The sequence below is a fragment of the Oryctolagus cuniculus genome, chromosome 11 (assembly GCF_964237555.1).
Source record: "Oryctolagus cuniculus chromosome 11, mOryCun1.1, whole genome shotgun sequence".
In the NCBI taxonomy this organism is placed as follows: domain Eukaryota; kingdom Metazoa; phylum Chordata; class Mammalia; order Lagomorpha; family Leporidae; genus Oryctolagus; species Oryctolagus cuniculus.
This window is the reverse complement of record NC_091442.1, coordinates 29,213,221-29,237,232: the sequence shown is the minus strand read 5'-3', so window position 1 is coordinate 29,237,232 and position 24,012 is coordinate 29,213,221. Positions and strand designations below refer to the sequence as shown.

Below are 24,012 nucleotides of genomic sequence, written 5' to 3'. Positions count from 1 at the left end.
ACCAGGAGCAAACAAGTCTGCAAAAATTATATAAAGATAGTTACCTGATATATGCCCTGAAGACAGACTCATGTGCGCCAACAAGCAAGGTGGCAAAATGCAGGGCCCGACTCCCTGCCCACGTCCCTGTACAGCCTGGGTGCCTGCTGAGTATGAAGAGCCTTGGGCACAGACAGCCCAAAACCCCTACTAGAGTCATGCAGGCTCCCTCCCTTTCCCTCCACGAAATCCATTCCAGTCATTCGCACCCAGGCACCTTGTCACCCTGGGTCTTCAGCTCCCCAACGCTGGACTCCTCCACTTCACCCACAAAATTAACCTCTCTCATTCTTTCACACCTATTACAACATTTATTTGGGGCCACTGCTGTGGCTTAGTGGGTAAATCAGCTGACTGCAGTGCCGGCATCCAATATGGGTGCCAGTTCGAGACCTGGCTGCTCCACTTCTGATCCAACTCTCTGCTATGGCCTGGGAAAGCAGAAGATGGCCCAAGTCCTTGGGCTCCTGCACCCACGTGGGAGACTTGAAGAAGCTCCTGGCTTTGGATCAGCCCAGCTCCAGCCGTTGCAGCCATCTGGGGAGTGAACGAGCAGATGGAAGACCTCTCTCTCTGCCTCTCTAACTCTGCCTTTCAAATTAAAAAAAAAAAAAAAAAATCATTTACCCTAATCTTCAGATCCCTTTTTTCCCCCCCTCAAGCAACCTCTGACCCTTAAACCATATTCATATTCTTCATCCATCTATTCTTCCCTTTCAAAATACCCTACTCCAGTCATTATTCCATTGATCAGTTCCAACTTTTTTTTTTTAAAGATTTATTTATTTGAAAGTCAATTACACAGAGAGAAGGGAGGGAGGGAGGAAGAAGTCTTCCATCCGCTGGTTCACTCCCCCATTGGCCGTGACAGCCGGAGCTGTGCCAATCCAAAGCCAAGAGTTTCTTCTGGGTCTCCCATGTGAGTGCAGGGTCCCAAGCACTTGGGCCATCTTCTGCTTTCCCAGGCCATAGCAGGAAGCTGGATCAGAAGTGGAGCAGCTGGGACTCAAACTGGCACCCATATGGGATGCCGGCACTGCAGGCGGCATCTTTACCCGCTCCGCCACAGCACCAGCCCCAGTCCCTCAACTTCTAGAACTCATGCCATCCCCTGGCCATACGTGTGTGTGTTAGATGCATAAAATCTACAGTTTCAAAGCTTAGCTTTTCCCTTTCCTTCTTATAGATGCTACCCAGTAACTTTAGCTATTTGATATACCTAACATGCATACCATAAACTATCCGAGAGCAAGGACTACAGGACGAGTCTGATGTAATAATGCAATCATGAGAAGAATACTGAATAGCAATTTAAGGAAAGTCAGTCATGAAATCAGAATTTTCAAAGAGGGACAACATTTGTATACTCTCAGAAAAATCTTTTCTTTCACAAAATGTTAACAGGTTCTTGAATATATAGTTCTATTCAGCACTTGAAATCTCAGCTAGCTCGTTATATTAAGAATAAGCAATGACTTTCCCATAAACCACTTACCTGGTTCCTGTGACCCGCTTGTAATTATCTTTGGAATATACTGCTAAGATGCTAACCCCTGAGCCAATGTTCACCAGAAGCAGAGGGTATGGATTTTTCAGATCAAATGGTAATTTCTGACATTTTTCAGCATCAGCAGGGTTTTCAAAGTAATAGCACTGTGACCGTCCATTGAATCCAACTGAGTCAATGTACAAAATTCCTTTTATTAAGCAATCTAGTTCATCCAGTTTGCAAAGCTGAAGATCACCTATCTGCAATGACAAATTTTTCAGAACTTTTAACAAGCCAACGAAATAAAGATTCCATTTAATAAGACATCCCCTCTACATTAAACATCACACCAGAGCTCACTCACAGAGCTGTATTATTCGTACATGCTTCACACAACAGATCTAAGGACAACAAACAGGGATGGGCTGCCCAGATCAGACTCCTGACCCCACAGCCCCACACACACACTACTTACAAACCACTGCAGCAGCCAGCGAAGTCTGCCAGGCAGAAACCAGCCCTCTGGTCACCGTGAGGCAGGCGTGGCCCTATCAGCACCTGGTGGCACATCTGGCAAGCCACAGGACTGTGACATCTGCCTTCCAAAGACCATCTTCAAGCCAGTGGAGCAGTATCAAAAGATACACTTTAACAACTGAAGCCCAAGGGCTGGAAGTGTCTAATTGGAAGGTAAGATTTTTCACTATCTATGCTTCCAGTCATGGGGGAGATGGACCAGAAGCATTAAAATTCAAACTATTTTTATCAACTTCCTGCTATTTAAATAGAGAACAATGAAAATTATTATTCATATTATAGGGCACTGCAAAACAATTAAGAATGAAGAGAGGCACAGTACATTAATCCTCTGCCTGTGGCGCCGGCATCCCATATGGGCACAGGTTCTAGTCCCAGCTGCTCTGCTTCTGATCCAGCTCTCTGCTGTGGCCTGGGAGAGCAGTAGATGATGGCCCAAGTGCTTGAGCCCCTGCACCCGTGTGGCAGACGTGAAAGAAGCAACTGTCTCCTGATCGTCCCAGCTCTGGCCGCTGTGGGGAGTGAACCAGTGAAGGGAAGACCTCTGTCTCTCCCTTTACCTCTCAAATAAATAAACAAAATCTTAAAAAAAAAAAAAAAAAAAAAAAAAAAAAAAAGGAGGGGCTCACACTGTGGAGTAATAAAGCCTGCTCTCTCTTTGTAACTCTGCCCTCTGCCTTTCAAATAAAAAAAATCTTAAAAAAAAAAAAAAAAAAAAAGAATGTGTATGCACTGAAGTGTGAAAAAATCCAGCAAGTGTTAGTCAAAAGGGGAGAAAGAGGCCAGCGCTATGGCGCTGTAGCAAAGCCACCCTCTGCAGTGCCACATCCCATATCATGTTTCCCAGCTGCTCCACTTCCGATCCAGCTCCCTGCTAATGCACCTGGGAAAACAGCACAAGATGGCCATTTGGGGAGTAAAACATCGGATGAAGATTGATTTCTTTAAAAAACGTTCTGTACAATTTACTTTTTTTTTTTTTTTTTTTTGACAGGCAGAGTGGACAGAGAGACAGAGAAAGGTCTTCCTTTTGCCGTTGATTCACCTTCCAACGGCCGGTGCACTGCGCTGATCCGAAGGCAGGAGCCACGTGCTTCTCCTGGTCTCCCATGGGGTGCAGGGCCCAAGCACTTGGCCATCCTCCACTGCACTCCCTGGCCACAGCAGAGAGCTGGCCTGGAAGAGGGGCAACCGGGACAGAATCTGGCGCCCCGACCGGGACTAGAACCCGGTGTGCCGGCGCCGCAAGGCGGAGGATTAGCCTAGTGACCTGCGGCACCAACCAATTTACCTATTTCTATTCTTAAACTCTCATGGTATGTATGTACACATTATGTCCCTTACAGTTATTCAGAGAAATTTAAAACCTTTAACAAAGGCAACTCTGGAGAGGCAAGGCCTTCTGCATTTGACTCTGTACTTCTAACCCACCTGAATGCTTACATATGTGACAGACGTGCAGATGCCTCACCCTCAAAAGCACTGGCTCCGTCTACAACCAAGAGAGCTGGCGAGCTCTCCCCATGTAACTCAGCTTCTGTTTAATTACATTTATACTCATCTCCTTCCCATCCGCTGCGAGGGATGCAAAAGTTCGTAACCTCATTAATCTTAATCCTTAATAAGTCATTCAGCATTAAGAATATTGTTACTTCTCTGACCAAACCCAAACTAATCACTGTCCTTGTGTCATCTGGCCACTGCCTCATTACAAGATAGAGTCAAACAATCAAGCAGACTTCTTCAGTATTTACTTCTAGGTCAATTTACTTTACAGTGGCCTGTTGGAATCCAAGTAGTTTTCTGACACATATATCAAATCAGTTTCTCCTTTTACCCTTCCCCTAATTCATGTCATCCTAAAACATCCTACTGCTATTACTCCTGATACGTATCAGCCTTGCTGCTATCGTCACGTGCTGCCAAACGAGAGTCAGTGATGGACACCGGGTTTGAGTCAGTTGTCTCTCCTAGAGTCACTGCAGTCCTCAGTCCGCATACTCGATGCTGTTCACACAGTGATGAAATCACTCAACTTTTCTCAGGACACTTCTGTCACTGTTCAGTCATGCACGACTGTACTTAGATGCCTGAATCCATAGGTAATTTCACTAACCCAAGTAAGTCAACATGCAGGTGCAGCACAGACAAGCAAATGATTCACCTTACCAAAGAAACCAGGTAAACTCGGCAAGTTTAAAATATATTCTCTGGGGCTGGCACTGTAGCACAGCCAGCTGAGCCACAGCCTTCAATGCCAACATCCCACATGAGTGCCAGTTCAAGCCCCAGCTGCTCCACTTCCAATCCAGCTCCCTGCTAATGTGGCTGGGGAGAATGCAGCAGAGGATAGCCCAAGTGAAGTCCCTGCACCCATGTGGGAGACCAAGAAGAAGCTCTTGGCCTTGGCCTGACACAGTCCCAGTCATTGCAGCAATTTGGGCAGTGAATCAGTGGAAGATCTCTCCCTCTATCTCTCCTTCTCCCTAACTCTGCCTTTCAAATAAATAAATCTTTTTTTTTTTTTTTTTTTTTTTTTTGACAGGCAGAGTGGACAGTGAGAGAGAGAGACAGAGAGAAAGGTCTTCCTTTGCCGTTGGTTCACCCTCCAATGGCCGCCGTGGCCAGCACGCCACGCTGATCCGATGGCAGGAGCCAGGTACTTATCCTGGTCTCCCATGGGGTGCAGGGCCCAAGGACTTGGGCCATCCTCCACTGCACTCCCGGGCCACAGCAGAGAGCTGGCCTGGAAGAGGGGCAACCGGGACAGAATCTGGCGCCCTGACCGGGACTAGAACCCAGTGTGCCGAAGCCACAAGGCGGAGGATTAGCCTAGTGAGCCACGGCGCCGGCCCTCAAATAAATAAATCTTAAAGATATATATTCTCTCATGCGTTTTAACTGTTAGTCACTCCTAATGCACCAACAGGAATTGACAGGCATTTCCTTTTCATATAGTTTTTTGGGACAGCACTAATTCATAAAAACAAGAAACCCCAACAGCCAAAGAACCAATTCTAAAAGCATAAAAATCTACTTTGCACACTGTCTCTGGATTACCACACAACACCGAACTTCTGGGAACAGCCTGAATGGTTTCCAAATGTGTTCCAAAAGGCACCTCTACAGGCTCCTGGAGAGAGGTGTCCCCTTCACCTGCCAGTTATGATCCCAAACCCACTGAGAGGCTTCCCTGAAGGAGGAGAGCCTTCTCTCCTGCTACCTCGCCTTTTACTCACTGGTGGAAAAGAAACCACTGAAAACCAAGAAAACCCCAAAGAATGTAAAACTCTATTCAATAACTCACATCAGTTCTATAGTTTGATTACTGTGCCCAGTTACAAAAATAGTCAGACACAAGACAAGGCCACAAACCATACAAGGGCACACAAGTGACAAAAGGAAGACATGTAGAGCACAAAAGCAGAATCTCCAACATTCTCAGAGTGTCAGAAAGAACATAGTCACTGAAGCCATTTTAGATGTGTACTGTACCCTGAAGGTCAGGGTCATGGCCAAGTCACTTATTAATCCTCCCACCTACCCAAACAACCACCCTCAAAGGACCTACCCTCAAGGCCTTGCTCAGTGTTGACTGAATGAAAGGAAAAGCAAGGGCCCATGGCACTCCCCCTAGGGGCCAGACAAGGCAGGGAGTCCAGTTAACAAGTGTACAGCAGAAACACACCAGAAGGCATTCAGGGAGAGAACGACTCTGCTGTCAGTCATCTCATACAGCCCTGAGGCCCAGAAACCCCAGTTTTGACCAGGTCCTTATCTGTAGATTAGTGAACATGCCGAGAAACAACTAAAGGGGACAAGAGAAACTGTGTGGACACTGGAAACAATTCTATGACATAAAATTATTTTTCCATCTCATTGTTCAAGATTTAACGATGGGGTGGGCATTTAGCCTAGAGGTTAAGACGCCGGTTAGGACACCCATGTCCCACATCAGAGTACCTGGGTTCGATTCCTGGCTCTGGCTCCTGATTCCAGCTTCCTGCTAATGCAGACCCTGGGAGGCGGTGGTGATGGCCCAAGTGACTGGGTTCCTGCCACCCACGTGGGAGACCTGGATTGGGCTGCGGGCATTTGGGGAGTGAACCAGTGGAAGGGAGCTCACTCTCATTTCTATTTCTCTCACTCTCAAATTCTTAAAAATAATTTAATGATCTTGTTTCTCAAATACTTCCTTATTCCGTTTATCACAGATTCATTATTTTTTCATGCTAAAAATGCTTATTTTCAGAGGTTCTGACTCTGGTCAACATATCTAAACTGGACAAAAAGCAAACTACACAACACTCCAGGCAGCTAACTCCTATCACTATATTTAACCTTCATCTGACTCAAGAAAATTCAAGTTCCATTAGAGATGGAAATGATTCTACCACTTGCAGTTGGTATTATTTTTAACCACCAAATCACCATAAATTGTATATAAGCTAAAAAAATGCATACTGTGAGAAAATCCTGCTCAAATTTGTACGCTCCACCTCCAGTGGCACAAAAGACAGTGTGGAGACTTGAGAAGTTTTTATCTCTGCCCATTTGGATAAAAGCGGGCATGTCATGAGTGGGAAAGCGGATAAAGTGCAGATTGCCTTTGCGTCCGCACAGAGTCAGGTCCTTCAGCTCCAAGTGCACGTCCCGAATGCCCGTGGACCCATACGCCACATTGGAGGTCAGGTACTTCCGAATGCTTTTAAGACTTTCCACTTCTTCCTCTTCTTCTTCAGCAGTGATGTCTTTGGGTTCAAAATAAACCAGCTTGACCAGGGTTCCACCAATATCCAAGCCAAACCATGGAAAGACTACATGGAGAAGAGAGAGAAAAGTCAGAACAACTTTTTTCTGAAAGCTAAATTTACACATACTAGATTAGCAACTTAAAAACTTCATACCCTATGGTTTCCCAGGGATGAACAAAAAGGTTTGGGGGAAAAGAAATGATTCTATCCAATTTGGAAGTATGTCATAAAAAAAACTAGGACAAAGATCAAAAAAAAAAATCAAAGTATTGAACCAACTCAATGTTCCTGTACAGCTAAGCCCAAAACTGCACTATCAGATACCTTAAAATAACTAAATAACTACTTGTGAATCTCAACGCTGAAAAACAAAGACTGGAAATAAAAATATGCATCCTTCTCATCAGCTCAAAGGATTGAGACTTCAGAGCTCTGGTATAAGTAGCTGAACTAGAGAGAAGGAATGCCAAACCCCACAGAACATGTGAGCTCCAGGGGTCAGTTTCTCTCTGAAAAGCTTCAGCCAGGCCCAGCCCCAACTGTTATGGACATCTGGGAAGTGAACCAACTGATAGAAGAACTCTTCCTTGTTCTGCCTTTCAAATTAAAACACACACACACACACACACACACCCTACTGTTGCATTTAAAACACGCACACACCTAGATGTACTAAAAAGAAAAGGTTTTGATGAGTTTAATGTCTGTTCCCAAATCTTGTGTGCCCCACCCCCAAGTAAGTGGCTTCAAGCAGATTGGACCAAGATGGACTGAAAACGACATACATGCCTTCACCTCCTCCCTAAACTGCAGAAATTACTGAAGATAGGGATTCATTGAACTTTTTTTTTTTTTTTTTTTTTTTTTTTTTTTTTTTTGACAGAGTTAGAGAGACAGAAAGAAAAGTCTTCCTTCCATTGGTTCACTCCCCTAACGGCTGCTACGGCCGGCGCACTGCGCTGATCCAAAGCCAGGAGCCAGGTGCTTCCTCCTGGTCTCCCATGCAGGTACAGGGCCCAAGCACTTGGGCCATCCTCCACTGCCCTCCCGGGCCACAGCAGAGAGCTGGCCTGGAAGAGGAGCAACCGGGACAGAATCTGGCACCCCAATCAGGACTAGAAAGTGGGGTGCCAGCGCCGCAGGCAGAGGATTAGCCTAGTGAGCCGTGGCGCCAGCCATACTTAACTATTCTTTCCTCAAACAATTCTAGGGAATAAGAAGTGATACTACTGGGGCCAGTGCTGTGGCATGGTGGGTAAAGCCACCGCCTGCAGTGCCAGCATCCCATAGGGGCACTGGTTCAAGTCCTGGCTGCTCCACTTCCAATCCAGCTCTCCGCTATGGCCTGGGAAAGCAGAAGGTGGCCCAAGTGCTTGGGCCCCTGCACCCATATGGGAGACCCAGAGGAGGCTTCGGGCTCCTGGCTTCAGATCAACATAGCTCCGGCCGTTGCAGCCATCTGGGGAGTAAACCAGCAGATGGAAGACCGACCTCTCAGGCCAGCGTCATGGCTCAGGTTAACCCTCTGCCTGTGGCGCCGGCATCCCAAGTGGGCGCCGGTTCTAGTCCCGGCTGCTCCTCTTCCAATCCAGCTCTCTGCTATGGCCTGGGAAAGCAGTGGAGGATGGCCCAGGTCCTTGGGCCTCTGCACCCATGTGGGAGACTGGGAAGAGGCACCTGGCTCCTGACTTCGGATCAGCGCAGCTCCAGCCGTTGCAGCCATCTGGCGAGTGAACCAACGGAAGGAAGACCTTCCTCTCTGTCTCTCCCTCTCACTGTCTGCAACTCTACCTCTCAAATATCTTTAAAAAATAAATAACAAAATAAAAAAGACCTCCCTCTCTCTCTCTCTGCCTCTCATTCTCTGTGTAACTCTGACTTTCAATAAATAAATAAATCTTTAAAGAAAAAAAAGTGATACTGCCAACTGACCTAGGCTGACAAAGGCAGTAACTCTAGATCCTTAAGAGGAATGTAATAAAAACTCGGGAGTGGCTCTGAAGGCAGGAGAGCAAGCAGTGAGGGTGGTACTCCAGCCATGTTCCAGAAACACGGCTGCCACCAGGCAACAGGAGCACGCTGGGGCAGTCATGGGCTCTGGGTGCATCTGATGCAACTGGACAGCAACCCCCTTTTTGCACCCTAACAGAGGCAAACTCTTCACCAAGCTTAAGTACTGGAGCAGAATCAGGATGGCATTCAGGTAGCTGCTGTTACTCAGAAGGAACAAGGAGGTGCTGGCGTTGTGGGTTAAGCCACAGCCTTCAATGCCGGCATCCCATAGGGGCATGGGTTTGGGTCCCAAATGTTCCTCTTCCAATCCAGCTCTCTGCTAATGTGCCTGGGAAAGCAGCAGAGAATGGCCCAAGTGCTTGGGCCCCTGCACCCACGTGGGAGACCTAGGAGTCGTCCCTGGCTTCCACCTGGCCCAGCCATCTGAGGAGTGAAACAGCAGATGGAAGATCCCCCTCCCTCTCCTAACACTGTTTTAAAAAATGACTGCAAACTGTAGTGTGTTTATAAGAATTAACTTATGTGATATAACTATTTACAACTAGGGGCCAGCTCTGTGGCACAGTGGGTTAAGCCACTGCTTGCAATGGGAGTGCTGGTTCGAATCATAGATACTCTATTTCCCATCTAGCTTCCTGCTAATAAGCCAAAAAGGAAGAAGAGGATAGCCCAATTATTTATTTGGGTCCCTGCTGACCAGGATGGAGTTCATGGCTCCTGGTTTCAGCCTGCCTCCGCCCTCGCTGTTGCAGCCATCTAGGGAGTGAACCAGCAGATGGAAGAGCTCTCTTTGTCATTCTACCTTGTAAGCAAATAAATCATTTTAAAAAATTATTTGCAACTAAAAACACATACAGAGTTTATTAAAAACTGGTGAAATTTAAATTAAGATCCATCCATGTTATTTTCCTAAGGGGGGACATACTTTTCAAAACCCATAGGATAAACAACTGTGCACTGAACACGCCTGAAACTCCAAACTCAGCCTTACACAAAGAGTTACATGGGGTGTGATCCCATTTAATGAAACTCTACAAAATACAAACTAACAATTTCCTTATCTGAGAATGTAGATCATAGGCTGAGGCCAGGGCAGGAATGGACAACACAGGGTAGGGAAACATTTTGAAATGGTAGCTCAAATCTTGATTCTTTTGGGGAGGGGGAATATCCAGTGTATTCTCCCTATCTATCAAAAATCATGGAATTGTATGCTTTAAAAACTAGTACATTTATGTATTATGTACATTATACACTGAGCAGCCGACGCTGTGGCACAGGTTAATCCTCTGCCTGAGGCACCGGCATCCCATGTGGGTGCCAGTTCTAGTCCTGGCTGCGCCTCTCCCAATCCAGCTCTCCACTGTGGCCTGGGAAAGCAGAAGATGGCCCAAGTACTTGGGCCCCTGCACCCACATGGGAGACCCAAAGAAGCTCCTGGCTTCGGATCGGCACAGCTCTGGCCATTTGAGGAGTAAACCAATGGATGCAGGATCTTTCTGTCTCTCCCTCTCACTGTCTAACTCTACCTCTCAAATAAATAAATCTTTAAAAAATAAATTATACATTGATAAAAACACTTTTATAAGGGAAAGAGAAAAAGGATTGCCAAAATAAAGCTCAACAGATACCATTATAGCAAGATGGGCACAGGCACAAGAACACAAATGGAAAACAAAACTAAGAAACTACCAAAAGCCTTTCAAATACAAGGAAAAGCAGAAATACAGAATGAAGTCCAGCATCTACTATTTATGAGCTCTAGAAATTTCCCAGGGGAGAGGGAAGACAGGACTCATCAGGTTGAAACTAAACGAAAACCATTAGTAGAGAAGGGGAAGGCCTGTGGACATCCTACTGAAATTCAGAAAACTCTGAGGAAACAGTCTCTTACAAAAGCACACAAATCACGTAAGGAAAAACATCAGACTTTTCATCAGCAACAAATGCTACATGGCAAAGGAGCACTGGCTTCAAAGTTTAAAGAAAAAGATTATGAAACATAAATCTGGCCAGACCCTCTTTCAAGGGGGAGTACAAAGGAAATTTTCACACATGACAAGGCTCATTTTTCACTACTCAAAGACCTTCTCTGAAATAGTTAGTAGATGCACACCAACATAATTCAAAAATACCCAAGAGCTATAAGAAATGTTTTTATGCATGAGCAGAGGAACCAGTATATGCTGACTTTTGGAAAAAACAAGCAATCTGGAACTAAAATACTTACATAATTTCAAGTCGAAGAGGGAAGAGAAAGAAAGAAGGAGGAAGTGAAAGCAAGCAGCAGTTCTGTCTTGGTGGGAAAAAGAAAAGATAGATTCTAATTAATTCTAGGTAAGAACAGAGAAGTGACTGTTAAAAATGTGCTAAAAAGCTACAGATAATTCCCAAAGAAGGGGGTGGGAGGGGGGAATGCTTTGAAACAACCAAAGAAAAATCAATCAATTCAAAAACAAGGAAGAAAAGTAAATACAAAACAAAAATGACAGGAATGAATGCAAGCCTACCAAGAGTCACAAACATGTCAAATTCGTCTTCTCAGATCAGGTCAAACAAGGGGAAAGGGTAAGGCGAGGGAATCCATGAGCAGGAAGAACTGGATGTCTGAAAATGAGAAGTGGGTGCCAGTTTTTGGCACAGAGGTTAAGATACTGCCTGGGACACCCCCATTCCATATCCCAGGGCTGCTCCCAATTCCAGCTTCCTGCTAATGCAGACCCTGAGAGGCAGGCAAGTGATGGCTCCAGGGGTTGGCTCCCTGCCACCCATACAGGAGACCTTGACTGAGTTCCCAGCTTTCCAGCCTGTCTGGCCCAGCCCTCACTGTTGCAGGCATTTGGACTGAACCAGCAGATGAAGACCTCTGTCTCCCTGCTTTTTGAATAAAATAAGCAAACATCTAAAAAAATTACTTTAAAATAAAAGATGAAAAAGGGCATTTGGGGTCAGTGCTATGGCACAGTGGGTTAAAGCCCCAGCCTGCAGCGCAGGTATCCCATATGGGCACTGGTTTGAATCCCGGCTGTTCCACTTCCAATCCAGTTCCCTGCTAATATGCATGGGGAAGTGGCAGATGGCTGAAGTCTTTGGGCCCCTGCACCCACGTGAGAGACCTGGAAGAGGCTCCTGGCTCCTGGTCCGCTCAGCTGCAGCCATTGCGGCCACTTGGGGCGTAAACCAGCAGATAGAAGACCTCTCTCTCTCCAACTCTTTAAAAAAAAAAAAAAAAAAAAAAAAAAAAAAGGCCACTCAATCAAAATTATTATTTGTATTAAAATCTAAAGCACTGGAGATGGAAATGTTGGAGTAGCCAATTTACATTTAGAGCCATGAGACCTTGTTTCAAGACCAGCAGTGTATTTGTAAGCAGCTATGTTCAAATTATGAGAGCTGTTCCTCCAAACAGTGATCTACTGAGGATAAGAGTCACGACTCTTCTCCCTACACTCACAATCACATTCACTCATCAAAACAGTGGGTAGATGCCTCAGCACCATCTATATAACCGATGTGCCAAATTTATATATTTGAATTTGTTCAAGCAAAATAAGTACCTGGACAGTTCTACCCAACTGTATCAAACAAATGTTAACAGAAGCAAATACAGTACTACAGACCAAACAATTCAAGCCAAAAAGTGGAGTGGGGGAGAAAAAAATGATGCAAAGTAGTGCATAAACAAGTTCAAGCACTGTATATCTGGCATATTTAAGGTTCTTCATATACATCATTTCATTTTTTGCATCAAAATAGATGTATCAATTTCATTTTTTCATGCATTTTTTGAAGTATCTTCATATGTCAGGAGGTCATTTTTTTTAAAAGGTTTATTTATTTGAAAGAGTTACACAGAGGATTTTCCATCCACTGGTTCACTTCCCAATTGGCCACAACAGCCAGAGCTGGGCCGATCAAGAGCCAGGAGCCAGGAGCTTCTTTCTTCCAGCTTTCCCACACGGGTGCAGGGGCCCAAGGAGTTTGGGCCATCTTCCACTGCTTTCCCAGGCCACAGCAGTGAGATAGATTGGAAGTGGAGCAGCCGGGGCTTGAACCAGCATCCATATGGGATGCCAGCACTGTAGGCGGCACCTTTACCCACTATGCCATGGCAACAGCCCCTAAGCGTATGTTTTTAAAAATGTTAAAAACAAGGGAAGGGCAGGTACTGGCACAGCCAGCCACAGCCTGACATATCCACATCCCTTATCTAAGTGCCTGGTTTGAGTCCCCAGCTACCCTATACTTCCGATTCAGCTCCCTGCTAATGCTCCTGGAAGGCAGCATAAGGCCTAAGTATTTGAGATCCTGTCATCCACACGGAAGATCCAGATGGAGTTCCTGTCTCCTGGCTTCTGCCTGCCCCAACCTTGACTACTGCAGGCATTTGGGGAGTGAACCAGCAGAAGGAAGACATCTCTCTCTGCCTTAGCCTCTCTGTAACTCTGCCTTTCAAATAAAATAAATACTGGGATTGTGCTGTGGCAAAGCAAGTAAAGCCGCCACCTGCAAGTGCCAGCATCCCATGTTGGCACAAGTTCGAGTCCCAGCTGCCCAACTTCCAATCCAGCTCTCTGCTATGGCCCAAGACCTTGGACCTCTGCACCCGCATGGAAGAGCGCTCGCTCGCTCGCTCTCTGCTTCTCTGTAACTCTGCCTTTCAGATAAAAAAAAAAAATCTTAAAAATAAATAAATATTGGGGCCGGCACTGTGGTACAGCAGGTTAAAGCCCTGGCCTGAAGCGCTGGCATCCCATATGGGCACTGGTTCTAGTCCCAGCTGCTCCTCTTCTGATTCAGCTCTCTACTTTGGCCTGGGAAAGCAGTGGAAGATGGCCCGAGTCCTTGGGCCTCTGCACCCACATGGGAGACCCAGAAAAAGCTCCTGGCTCCTGGCTTCGGACTGGCGCAGCTCCAACTGTTGCAGTCATCTGGAGAGTGAAGCAGCAGATAGAAAACCTCTCTTCTGTCTCTGCCTCTCTCTGTTAACTGTCTTTCAAATAAATAAAAATAAAATCTTAAAAAAAAAATGTAAATAAAGGGGCCAATTCAGGTAAAGCTGCCACCGGCCCCACCAGCATCACATATGGGCACTGAGCCAGAGCTGCTCCACTTCTGATGCAGCTCCCTGCTAATGCGCTGGGAAAGCAGTGGATGACAGCCCAAGTCTTTGGGCCCCTGCACCCACATGGGAGACCGGAAGAAGCGCCTGCATCCTGGCTCTGGACTGGCCCAGCCCTGACCATTGTGGCCATTTGGGTAGTGAACCAGTGGATGGAAGATTGATCAACTGATCTCTCTGCTTCTTCATCTCCTTCTGACTTTCAAATAAGTACATGAATCTTAAAAAAAAAAAAAAAAAAAAAAAAGGTAAACAAAAACAAATCACCAGTGTGAGAATGACAGATCTCGGAACTGTACAGATTGTTTACACACATAAAGTAAAGGGATATGGAGGATTTGAGAAGCACACCTATTAAGGCGAATACATTGGCCGGCGCCGCGGCTCACTAGGCTAATCCTCCGCCTAGCGGCACCGGCACACCGGGTTCTAGTCCCGGTCGGGGCGCCGGATTCTGTCCCGGTTGCCCCTCTTCCAGGCCAGCCCTCTGCTGTGGCCAGGGAGCGCAGTGGAGGATGGCCCAAGTGCTTGGGCCCTGCACCCCATGGGAGACCAGGAAAAGCACCTGGCTCCTGGCTCCTGCCATCGGATCAGCGCGGTACGCCGGTCGCATCGCGCTGGCCACGGCGGCCATTGGAGGGTGAACCAACGGCAAAGGAAGACCTTTCTCTCTGTCTCTCTCTCTCTCACTGTCCACTCTGCCTGTCAAAAAAAAATAATAAAAAATAAAAAATAAATAAAAAAAAAGGCGAATACATTAAACACAAAACTTTGTAACAAAAAAAGTACATTTTCCTTTCAGATACTCAAACTTTTTTAAAAAAAATTAACTGTACTAGTTTTAAAACCTCAAATTCCAAAGAACAAAAACAAACCATTCACTTATCACAGCTAAAAATCAGAAATTAATCCACCAAATATATCCACCTGGAAATTTATAAACACTTCTATCAACTGAAATTGAAGAGGAAACCAAAACAAATTTCAAAATTAATGGCAATGAGAACATAATACTCGTATATCAAAAGCAATGGGATATACCCAAGTGGTACACAAAAGGAAACCTCTAGCCTTAAGTGTTTATGCATTCAAAAACAAGGGAATGGGGGCTGGTGCTGTGGAGGGTAAAGGCGCCCCTACAGTGCCAGCATCCCTTATGGGCACCGGTTCAAGTCCCAGCTGCTCCACTTCCAATCCAGCTCTGTGGTATGGCCTAGGATAGCAAGTCCTTGGGCCTCTGCACCCACATGGGAGACCTGGAAGAAGCTACTTGTTCAGTGCATCTCCGGCCATTGTGGCCATCTGGGGAGGGAACCAACGGGTGGAAGACCTCTGATTCTCCTTCTAACATTTTCAAATAAAATAAATGAATCTTTAAAGAAAAGGGGGGGGGGGAGGAATGTCATACACAAAATGAAATGCTGAAGAAAGTAAAAGACCCAAAATAAGCAGAAAGGAATTAATGAAAGCAAAATTCTAATAGAAAACCAGCGTCATGAGCAAGACCACAGTAGATCTGATCAAACCAAGCTCTGAAAAAGCCATTAAGATCTACAAAATCTACTAACTATATCTGAACCCTCCCCCCCAAAAAAAGATGTTTCCTTAATAAAGAAATCCAAAGATGAAAGAGCATATAGCCAGATAATTCACAACCCAATAATATACACAACTTTTAACAGTAAGTTTAAAATGTACACTAAACAGAATTAGCTCAAAAAAATACAAAAAGGATATCAACATGAGATAGGAAACATGAAAGTCAAAAGTACTAAAAGTTTTTAAAAAGAAGTCACAGATCAGCCACCAAACCAACCAACTCTGCAAGCTCAGTTGGTTTTCAGGCAAATTTTTCTAAGACAAAGGAAATAATTGAAAGCTTCCCAAGCCAGCCCTACTAGCACAGCCTCACATCAAAACCTTAAAGAGAGGGGCCAATGTCATGGTGTGAAAGTCAGAGAGAGGGTGGTAAGATGGGACCTTCCATCAGCAGGTTCACTCCCCAAACAGCTGTGACTGGAGCTGGGCCAGGCCACAGCCAGGAGCTTCACCTGGGTCTCCCACGTGGGTGGCAGAGGCCAAACACTTGGTCCCCCTTTGGCGCCTTTCCCTGACCAATAGCAGGAAGCTGGATCAGAAGTGGAACATCCAGGACTCTAACCGAAGACTATGTGGGATGCCGGAGGCGAATTTACCTGTTACACCAGAACGCTGGCCCAGAAAAGGGTATCTTAGCCACTAAGCTAAAAGCCCACCCCCAGATTTCAAGTGTTACCCATCAAAATACTGATCTTTTAATTCTAATTTTCCATGATCTTTCTGAAGTACCCTTGTAAATACAAAGAGATTAAATCTTCATTTGATTCTTGCAAAGTGAAACTAAAAGCACATTCTTGGGGGGTGCTAGCAGTCAACAGTGGTTTCTTCATCTAACAGATGCACCCCTGGAGCTCAGAACACACACAAGATCAATACTTCGTCTATTCTTTAGCAGGTCTTTTACCTGAGAGATGACTTTTCATGATTTATCAATCAGAGAAAGCAATGAAGAGGACCACAACAGACATCAGACACCAAACCAAAAAAATAACCCTACAACAGGAATATCTATTTCCTTGAAGGCAGTTTCAAAACCACTTCAATAATATGTCCCCTAAAACAGTCTTCTTAACCAGTGTCATCTTTGAGTGGTCTTTGATTCACCTGTCTCTGAACAGGAGGAACTTTTTCAAAATGCTGCTTCTGGGGCCAACACTGTGGCGTAGCGGGTAAAGCTGTCGCCTGCAGTGCCGGCATCCAATATGGGTACCGGTTCAAGACCTGGCTGCTCCACTTCTGATCCAGCTCTCTGCTATGGCCTGAAAAAGCAGAAGATGGCCCAAGTCCTTGGGACCCCGCACCCGCGTGGGAGACCCAGAAGAAGCTCCTGGCTCCAGCCATTTCGGCCAATTGGGGAGTGAACCAGTGGATGGAAGACCTTTCTCTGCCTTTCCTTCTCTGTGTAACTCTGACTTTCAAATAAATAAATAATTTTTTTTTAAATGCTGCTGCTTAGGGGCTGGCATTGTGGCCCAGCATATTAAGCCTCTGCCTGCAACGCCAACATCCCATATGCGCAATGGTTCGAGACCCGGCTGCTCCACCTGGGAAAGCAGAAGATGGCCCAAGTGCTTGGGCCCCTGCACCTATGTGTGAGACCTCGAAGATGATCTGCCAGACTCCTGGCTGCAGTCTGGTCCAGCCCCAGCTGTTGCAGCCATTTGGAGAGTGAACCAGTGGGTGGAAGATCTCTGCCTTTCAAATAAAATTTTTTAAAAAGTAAATCTAAAAAACGCTGCTTCTCAGCGCCCTCTCAGATTTTGATTCCAAAACTAGAGAACTAAACCAGGGAATCTGCATTTTTAACTTCTCGGTCATTTGTATGCTTCATTTAAGCACAATTCCACAGTAACCAGAAATTGTGACGTCAAGTTCAAGGAGGCCTTGAACACAAAAAGATCATGCTTATGCTTGGTCTCAGGGCAATGAAGAAATAACTAATAGAATTCAGTAAAGCACGCCGGTGAGGCGCAGGAGCTAAGACGCCAGAATTCCCGAGTTTAAGTTTCTATTCCACCATGCATCAGCCATTGACAATTTTCTCATCAGCAAAATGCAGTACTATCACCTGCCTCGGAGCTGCGAGGGCTAACGAGCTACCAAAGCTCCCAGGAAGCTGCCTGACCGCGTAAACATCCAAACTCAATGCCCGAAGAACGCTTGCAGCTGTGGCCCTCCCTAGCTGTTTCTGGAACTTCCATCCACCTCCATCAGGATAACACAAAGCCATGAAGGAACTAATGCTTTACATTAAGAACCAGGTGCTTCTCAAATAAGACAAAAACCAGGTAACCGACTCCACAAACAGCCAAAGTTTATTTATAATGCGTTTTCCAAATCTCTTGCAAGACAGAAAAAAAAAAGAGTAGAAAACTCCCAACTTTTCATACAAGAGTTACACTGAATCACCAAATCACAAAAGATCAAAGTAACTGGTTGGTCGGGCAACCGGGTACAAGAGTATCCAATCAAGATCTCAGACATCCAGCTGCAAGTCCATCTCTTCGACAATCACCGGCGAGCACCTCCACATGGTCAAGCTCCCGTCATCGGGACAATTGATACTGAATTGAAACATGTAAGCGGGACAAGCTGTACGGCACAGAAAAAGAAATCTGACAATAAAATGGGAGAAACGGATTCTCTACCAAGTCCAAGTGTGCGATTCCCTGGCTGCTGCTGCCCCTCAACGGGGGGTGGGGTGGGGGGGTGGGGGGGGGTTGATGATGGCCAGAACGCTGCAGACCCGAATCGTGAAAACCTGCAAGTACATGGAAGGCAAACAGCTCTCTGGGTTCTCTGGGTGGGAGATGACCTGAATTCTCATGGGAACAAAAGCTGCAAAGCTGAGGGGCACGAAACGCACAACCCAGTTTCAGGCCGGGAGAAACTCAGGGGGCTGCTAATTAGCCGTTCTCCGCCAAGCCCGAAATTGCCCGGGGGTGGGGGGTGGGGGAGGCGGAGACAACGTCTGGGAGAGCAGCTCTTTGGGAACCCAAGGACGCCAGACAGTATGGATTCAAAGGACTTGGGGGGAGGGGAGGCGGTGGAAATGAGGCAAAAGCAGCCTTTCGGAGGATGAGATCACGTGACCCTCGGGAACAGACGCCCAAGGAGCTGGGAAGGGGCAAGGATGGATCCCGGCGCCCCAGCACACGGGACGCCGGGCCCCGAAGGCGCGGCGCTGCGTCTGGGGAACCCAAGGCCTCTAGCCCAGGGCCAGAGCACGCACCAGCATGGGACCACCGTGCGGTTGCACTGTCCGCGCGCGGGAAAAACGGCGGCCCGGCCCCGAAGGGGGCAGGGCGAGCCGGGGCCGGGGGCGCCCCGCGGGGCACTTACGCGGCCGTTTCTTCCTCAGGCTTTCGACGCGCTGGCGAGACACCGAGGCAGGGCCGCTATAAGAGCCAGGCCGGACCCGCCTCACGCCCTCCGCCGCCGCCTCGACCGCGGGCGCCGACGCGCTGCTCGCCCGGCGCCGCAGTGGCTCCCGCCGCCGCCCTTCGGGGCCCCCAGGCGCCGGCTCCCCAGCCGACGAGGCGGAGGCGTCGGCGGCCCTGCCGTGGCGCTCCATGGGCGCGCCGAGCCGGCCCGTTCCCATTCGCAGCAGCCTTCGCTGCCGCCCGAGCCAGCCCCCCAGCGCCGAACTCCTCCTCGCCTCCTCCGCGGCAGTCCAGCCGGAGCAGAGGCGCACCCTCGGCTGGCCGCCTCTTCCGTTGCGCCAACGCGCAGCAAGCCAATCCCAGCAGGCTGGAGGAGGCCCGAAGACCTCGCGGCCAATAGGTTCCATGACTCGAGGCGGATCGACCTCGCCTCCGTCCAATAAGAAGCTCGCAAGATGGGGCGGGGCCGAGGATGGAGGAGGAGGGGAGGATCCGGGCTCGGGGGAGGAGGAGAAGGTGGTGTCGCCGAGAAGAGAGTGATGGCGACGCCGCCCAATGGACGCGTGTTGGGGGGATGGGGAGGGTCCGCGCCCCCTTTTACCTACCCACCCACCCACCCCTCCACGGGTGGGCGGTCGGCGCCCCAGGGGCCCGGAACTCTCCCGGCACTCGGACTCCACCGAGCACCCCGGAGTCCCACTCCGACGCCCCGGGTCGTCCTCTCTTCGCGCCCTCCTGCTGCCGGGCAGGGCCCCCGCAACGCCATCGGTCGTTAGCAAACGGAAGGGCTTGCAGCGCGTCTGACCTTAGCCTTTGTCCCCCGGCCTGGCTCCGCGGCTGCCGTCGAGGCCTCCGGTCCCTCCCCCCAGCATGTCCGAGCGGAGCCCCCGCCGCTGCGCCGCGTTGGAGGGACGTTCCCGGGACCAGAAGGCAGGAAGGCCCCGGCTGGTCTCCATGGCAACGGAAGGCGGCGGGGTAGAAATCCGTTGCCACCCTCCCGGGGCGACGGAGGGGCTGAGGGAGCCGGGGAGGGAGGCTCGGCCTTTTGAGGGCCAGTCTGGAGCCCCTTCCTGTGTGGGGCGCGGGGTCGACGTGGATTTCGCGGCCGTCCCGGAGCCTGGATTTTTTTTTTAATTTATCTATTTTTAATCAGCTCCCCTTCTTCTTGGAGGAGAAAAAATGGTCACTTCCAGCCCTCAGACCCTGCCCTCTCACACCTACCACAGGCCCCTCCAAACCTCCCTTCTACCAGAGGCTGCCCAAGCCTGGGATGGCTCCTAGCACCACACCCCCAAGACACCCACTCCATCAAGTTCAGCTGAACTGTAGGCTTATCTCGTGCTAATGATTTCCTAAGCGTCTCCCCAGGGGCGTTATAATGTCCCTGGAGTGATAACCCTTACTTTCTTCCCTCCCCTGATGACCCACAGTGGCGGGGTGAACCAGGTTGAGCTTCTCAGGCTCGTTGAACAGAAACTACCCATGCTCACCCCAGACAAGCTCGCCAGCTCCTGCAGGAAGCCACCCCCGGTGGATCCCCCAAGAACCAAGGCTTCTAAGTTACAGTGCCGAAGACAGCCTTTCACCTCCCCTCGTGCCATCCTCCTCGACCTTTCCATGTATGATCTCTCTAACCATCCTGAAGAACGAAAGAATCCCTGTGACTCTCAAATAAATTTTAAAGAAAGACCAAAGAATCATCATCTCTTGGCCACCAAGATGAACCCCAACATCATAACACCTGAGATACATGTAGTGTATTGAGTTTTCCCAGTACTTTCACATCTCATTCCCCCACCCACCCACCACCACCAGCATCACCAAGACTGGATGAAGAGGCAACTCATGAACTCATCCATCCAGAAGCACATGGCTTGAGAAACAAGGAGTCTGGACTCCCGAGGTCAGCTCCTCTCTGCCTGTTGGAACCAAAAGAAGTCACAGACTTGGTGAAATCCCAACACTGGAAAACTTCTCAGTGTGTACGTTAGCCTGCACTGAGTATTTGTGAACTTGCTGACAGTCTATGGGCTTCATTGCAGTTTACCTAAAGTAACAGGTGATGCAATATACTGATGGCAAGTAGGAGAGATGTTTATGAAATGGAAATGGGGGCAGTGTCTAGCACAATAGTTGTCATCACTTGGAACACCCACATCCCATGTCAGAGTACCTGGTTCAAGTCGCAGCTCCTCCACTCCCACCCCAGCTTTCTGCTAATATGCGCCCCCCACCCCCATCCCCAGGAAGCAACAGGCAATGGCTTAAGTGCCTGGGCCCCTTGGATACCCATGTGGGAGACCCAGATAAAGTTCCAGGCTCATGGTTTCAGACTGACCCAGCCCTGACTGTTGTGAGCTTTTGGGGAGTGAACCAGCAAATGGATGATCCATTGATCTCTCTCTGTCTCAGCCTTTCAAATAAAATGAAAATAAATAAAAAATTTTAAACACAGTTTGAAGATTTGCCTTAGAGCAAAGTAAAGTAAACCCATGATTAAGATTTCTCTTCCGGGCCGGCGCCGCGGCTCACTAGGCTAATCCTCCGCCTGTGGCGCCAGCATCCCGGGTTCTAGTCCCGGTCGGGGCGCCAAATTCTGTCCTGGTTGCTCCTCTTCCAGTCCAGCTCTCTGCTGTGGCCAGGGAGTGCAGTGGAGGATGGCCCAAGTCCTTGGGCCCTGCACCCACATGGGAGCCCAGGAGAAGCACCTGGCTCCTGGCTGTCTCTCTCTCTCACTGTCCACTCTGCCTGTCAAAAAAAAAAAAAAAAAAAAAATTTCTCTTCGGGGCCGGTGCTGTGGCAGAGCAGGCAAAGCCGTTGCCTGCAGTGCCAGCATCCCATATGAGCATTGGTTCGAGACCCAGCTGCTCCACATACCAATCCAGCTCCCTACTAATGGTGTGGGAAAAGCAGTGGAGGATGGCCCAAGTGCTTGGGTCCCTGCCACCCACGTGGTGAAGTTCCTGGTTTCTAGTTTTGGCTTGGCCCAGCTCTGGTCATTTAGAGGTGAACCGGAATCTGGAAGATTTCTCTCTCTCTGTAACTCTGTCTTTCAAATAACTAAAGAAATCTTTCAAAGAGAGAAAAAAAATTATTTTCAGGGGATGACATTGTGGCGATACCAACATCCCTTATGGGTGCCAGTTCTAGTCTCCACTTCCAATCCAGTTCCAATCCAAGTTATCTGCTAACAGGCTGAGAAAGCCACAGAATATGGCCAGGTGCATCTGTTATATTACTATAATACATTATATATAAATAAATATTAACATAATAAATTATTATAAAAATAAATTATAATAACCCCTTATTTCATAGCACTCCCTGTCCCTCAAAACACACTTTGAGAAATTCATCTCTGGGTATAAAATTGCTAGCTAGGAGCTGGCTTGGTGCAGCAAGTTAAGCCACACCTTGTGACATCTGCAACCCACATTGGAGTGCTGGTTCAGGTCCCAGTTGCTCCGCTTCCAATATGGCTTCCTGCTAACATGCATGGTGGCACATGGTGGCTCAAGTACTTGGGCCCCTTCTGCCCAGGTGGGAGACCAGGATGGAGTTCCCAGGTCCTGGCTTCAGCCTGTCTCAGCCCTGGCTGCTGTAACCATTTAGGGACTGAACCATCAGATGGAAAAATCTCTCTTCCTCTCTCTTTTTGCTCTTTCAATTAACTAAAAAAGTAAATCTTTAAAATCATTAGCAACTCTGTTATATTAAATGCAATGCAGATCCAGTTCTTTAGACTTTGAAAGCTTGATGACTGGTATCATTTTCACTCCCAAACAAACCTGTCAGCAAAAGTAGATTTCCTTCATTTCTCTCGATGGCGCTGCCATTTCTGTTGCTGTAACTTGACTCTTTCCTCTCATTTGACCCTTTTCTGGAATTCAGCACTGTTCAAGACAGCTGTAACGCAAACCACATGTACAACCTAAAATTCTCTAACAGCCACACTGTTAAAAAGAAGAGAGTTAATATATTCTGTTTAACCCAATACTCAAAATATTACCATTTGTACCTGAGGCAGCAGTCACTTTTTTTTTTTTTTTTTTTTTGGACAGGCAGAGTTAGACAGTGAGAGACAGAGAGAAAGGTCTTCCTTTTCCTTGATTCACCCCCAAAATGGCCGCTATGGCGGGAGCTACGCCGTTCCGAGCCAGGTGCTTCCTCCTGGTCTCCCATGCAGGTGCAGGGCCCAAGCACTTGGGCCATCCTCCACTGCCTTCCCAGGCCACTGCAGAGAGTTGGACTGGAAGGGGAGCAGCCGGGACAGAATCCGGTGCCCCAACCAGGACTAGAACCCAGGGTGCCAGTGCCGCAGGCAGAGGATTAGCCTAGTGAGCCTCGGCACTGGCCAGAGGTCACATTTCAAGTGGTTGATAGCACCTGTGTTGACGGCCATCACAGACAAGAAGCTCTGATGGGTCATTTATTTGTATTGTCTCTCTCTCTCTCTTTTTTTTTTTTTTTTTTTTTTTTTGACAGGCAGAGTGGACAGTGAGAGAGAGAGACAGAAAGAAAGGTCCTCCTTTGCCGTTGGTTCACCCTCCAATGGCCGCTGAGGCTAGTGCGCTGCGGCCGGCGCACCAGCGCACTGTGCTGATCCGAAGCCAGGTGCTTCCTCCTGGTCTCCCATGGGGTGCAGGGCCCAAGGACCTGGGCCATCCTCCACTGCACTCCCGGGCCACAGCAGAGGGCTGGCCTGGAAGAGGGGCAACCAGGACAGAATCCGGCGCCCCGACCGGGACTAGAACCCGGTGTGCCGGCGCCGCTAGGCGGAGGATTAGCCTAGTGAGCCATGGTGCCGGCCTGTATTGTCTCTTATATGTTGGCTCTGCCTCAAGTGTCTCTCCAGGTCCACTGCTTCAAGGTTCATCTTATTAAAGACTGGTATGTATGTAACTGGCCACCCTTTGCATAGTTGGAAAAGAACAACTCTGGGGAAAAAAAATGGTGGCGATCCTTGAATGCTAATTCACCATTATTGGGCCTCCTTGCCCTTTTGCTCCTCACTTGCCACCTGCTCATACAGCATGGTCCCCAAAACAGACCCCGTAGTCTCCAGACAGGCCTTGC

At 48.1% G+C, this 24,012-nt stretch overlaps 1 protein-coding gene across 5 annotated transcripts in view; it reads right to left on the bottom strand.

Annotated features, from left to right (window-relative positions):
• PANK2 (pantothenate kinase 2) overlaps positions 1–19,878 on the bottom strand; it is a 33,020-nt gene extending 13,142 nt beyond the window's left edge. Inside the window, exons 1-3 of one of the 5 annotated variants that reach the window (XM_070052050.1) lie at positions 19,742–19,878; positions 6,029–6,882; positions 1,535–1,788 (exon numbers count right to left, since the gene is read on the bottom strand). In XM_070052050.1, coding sequence (XP_069908151.1) covers positions 1,535–1,788; positions 6,029–6,160 — 386 coding nt within the window. In that variant the 5' untranslated portion in view covers positions 6,161–6,882; positions 19,742–19,878. The other 4 variants (XM_051845271.2, XM_070052049.1, XM_051845270.2 and 1 more) reach the window with 4 other exon arrangements.
• Positions 19,879–24,012: the final 4,134 nt, after the last annotated feature.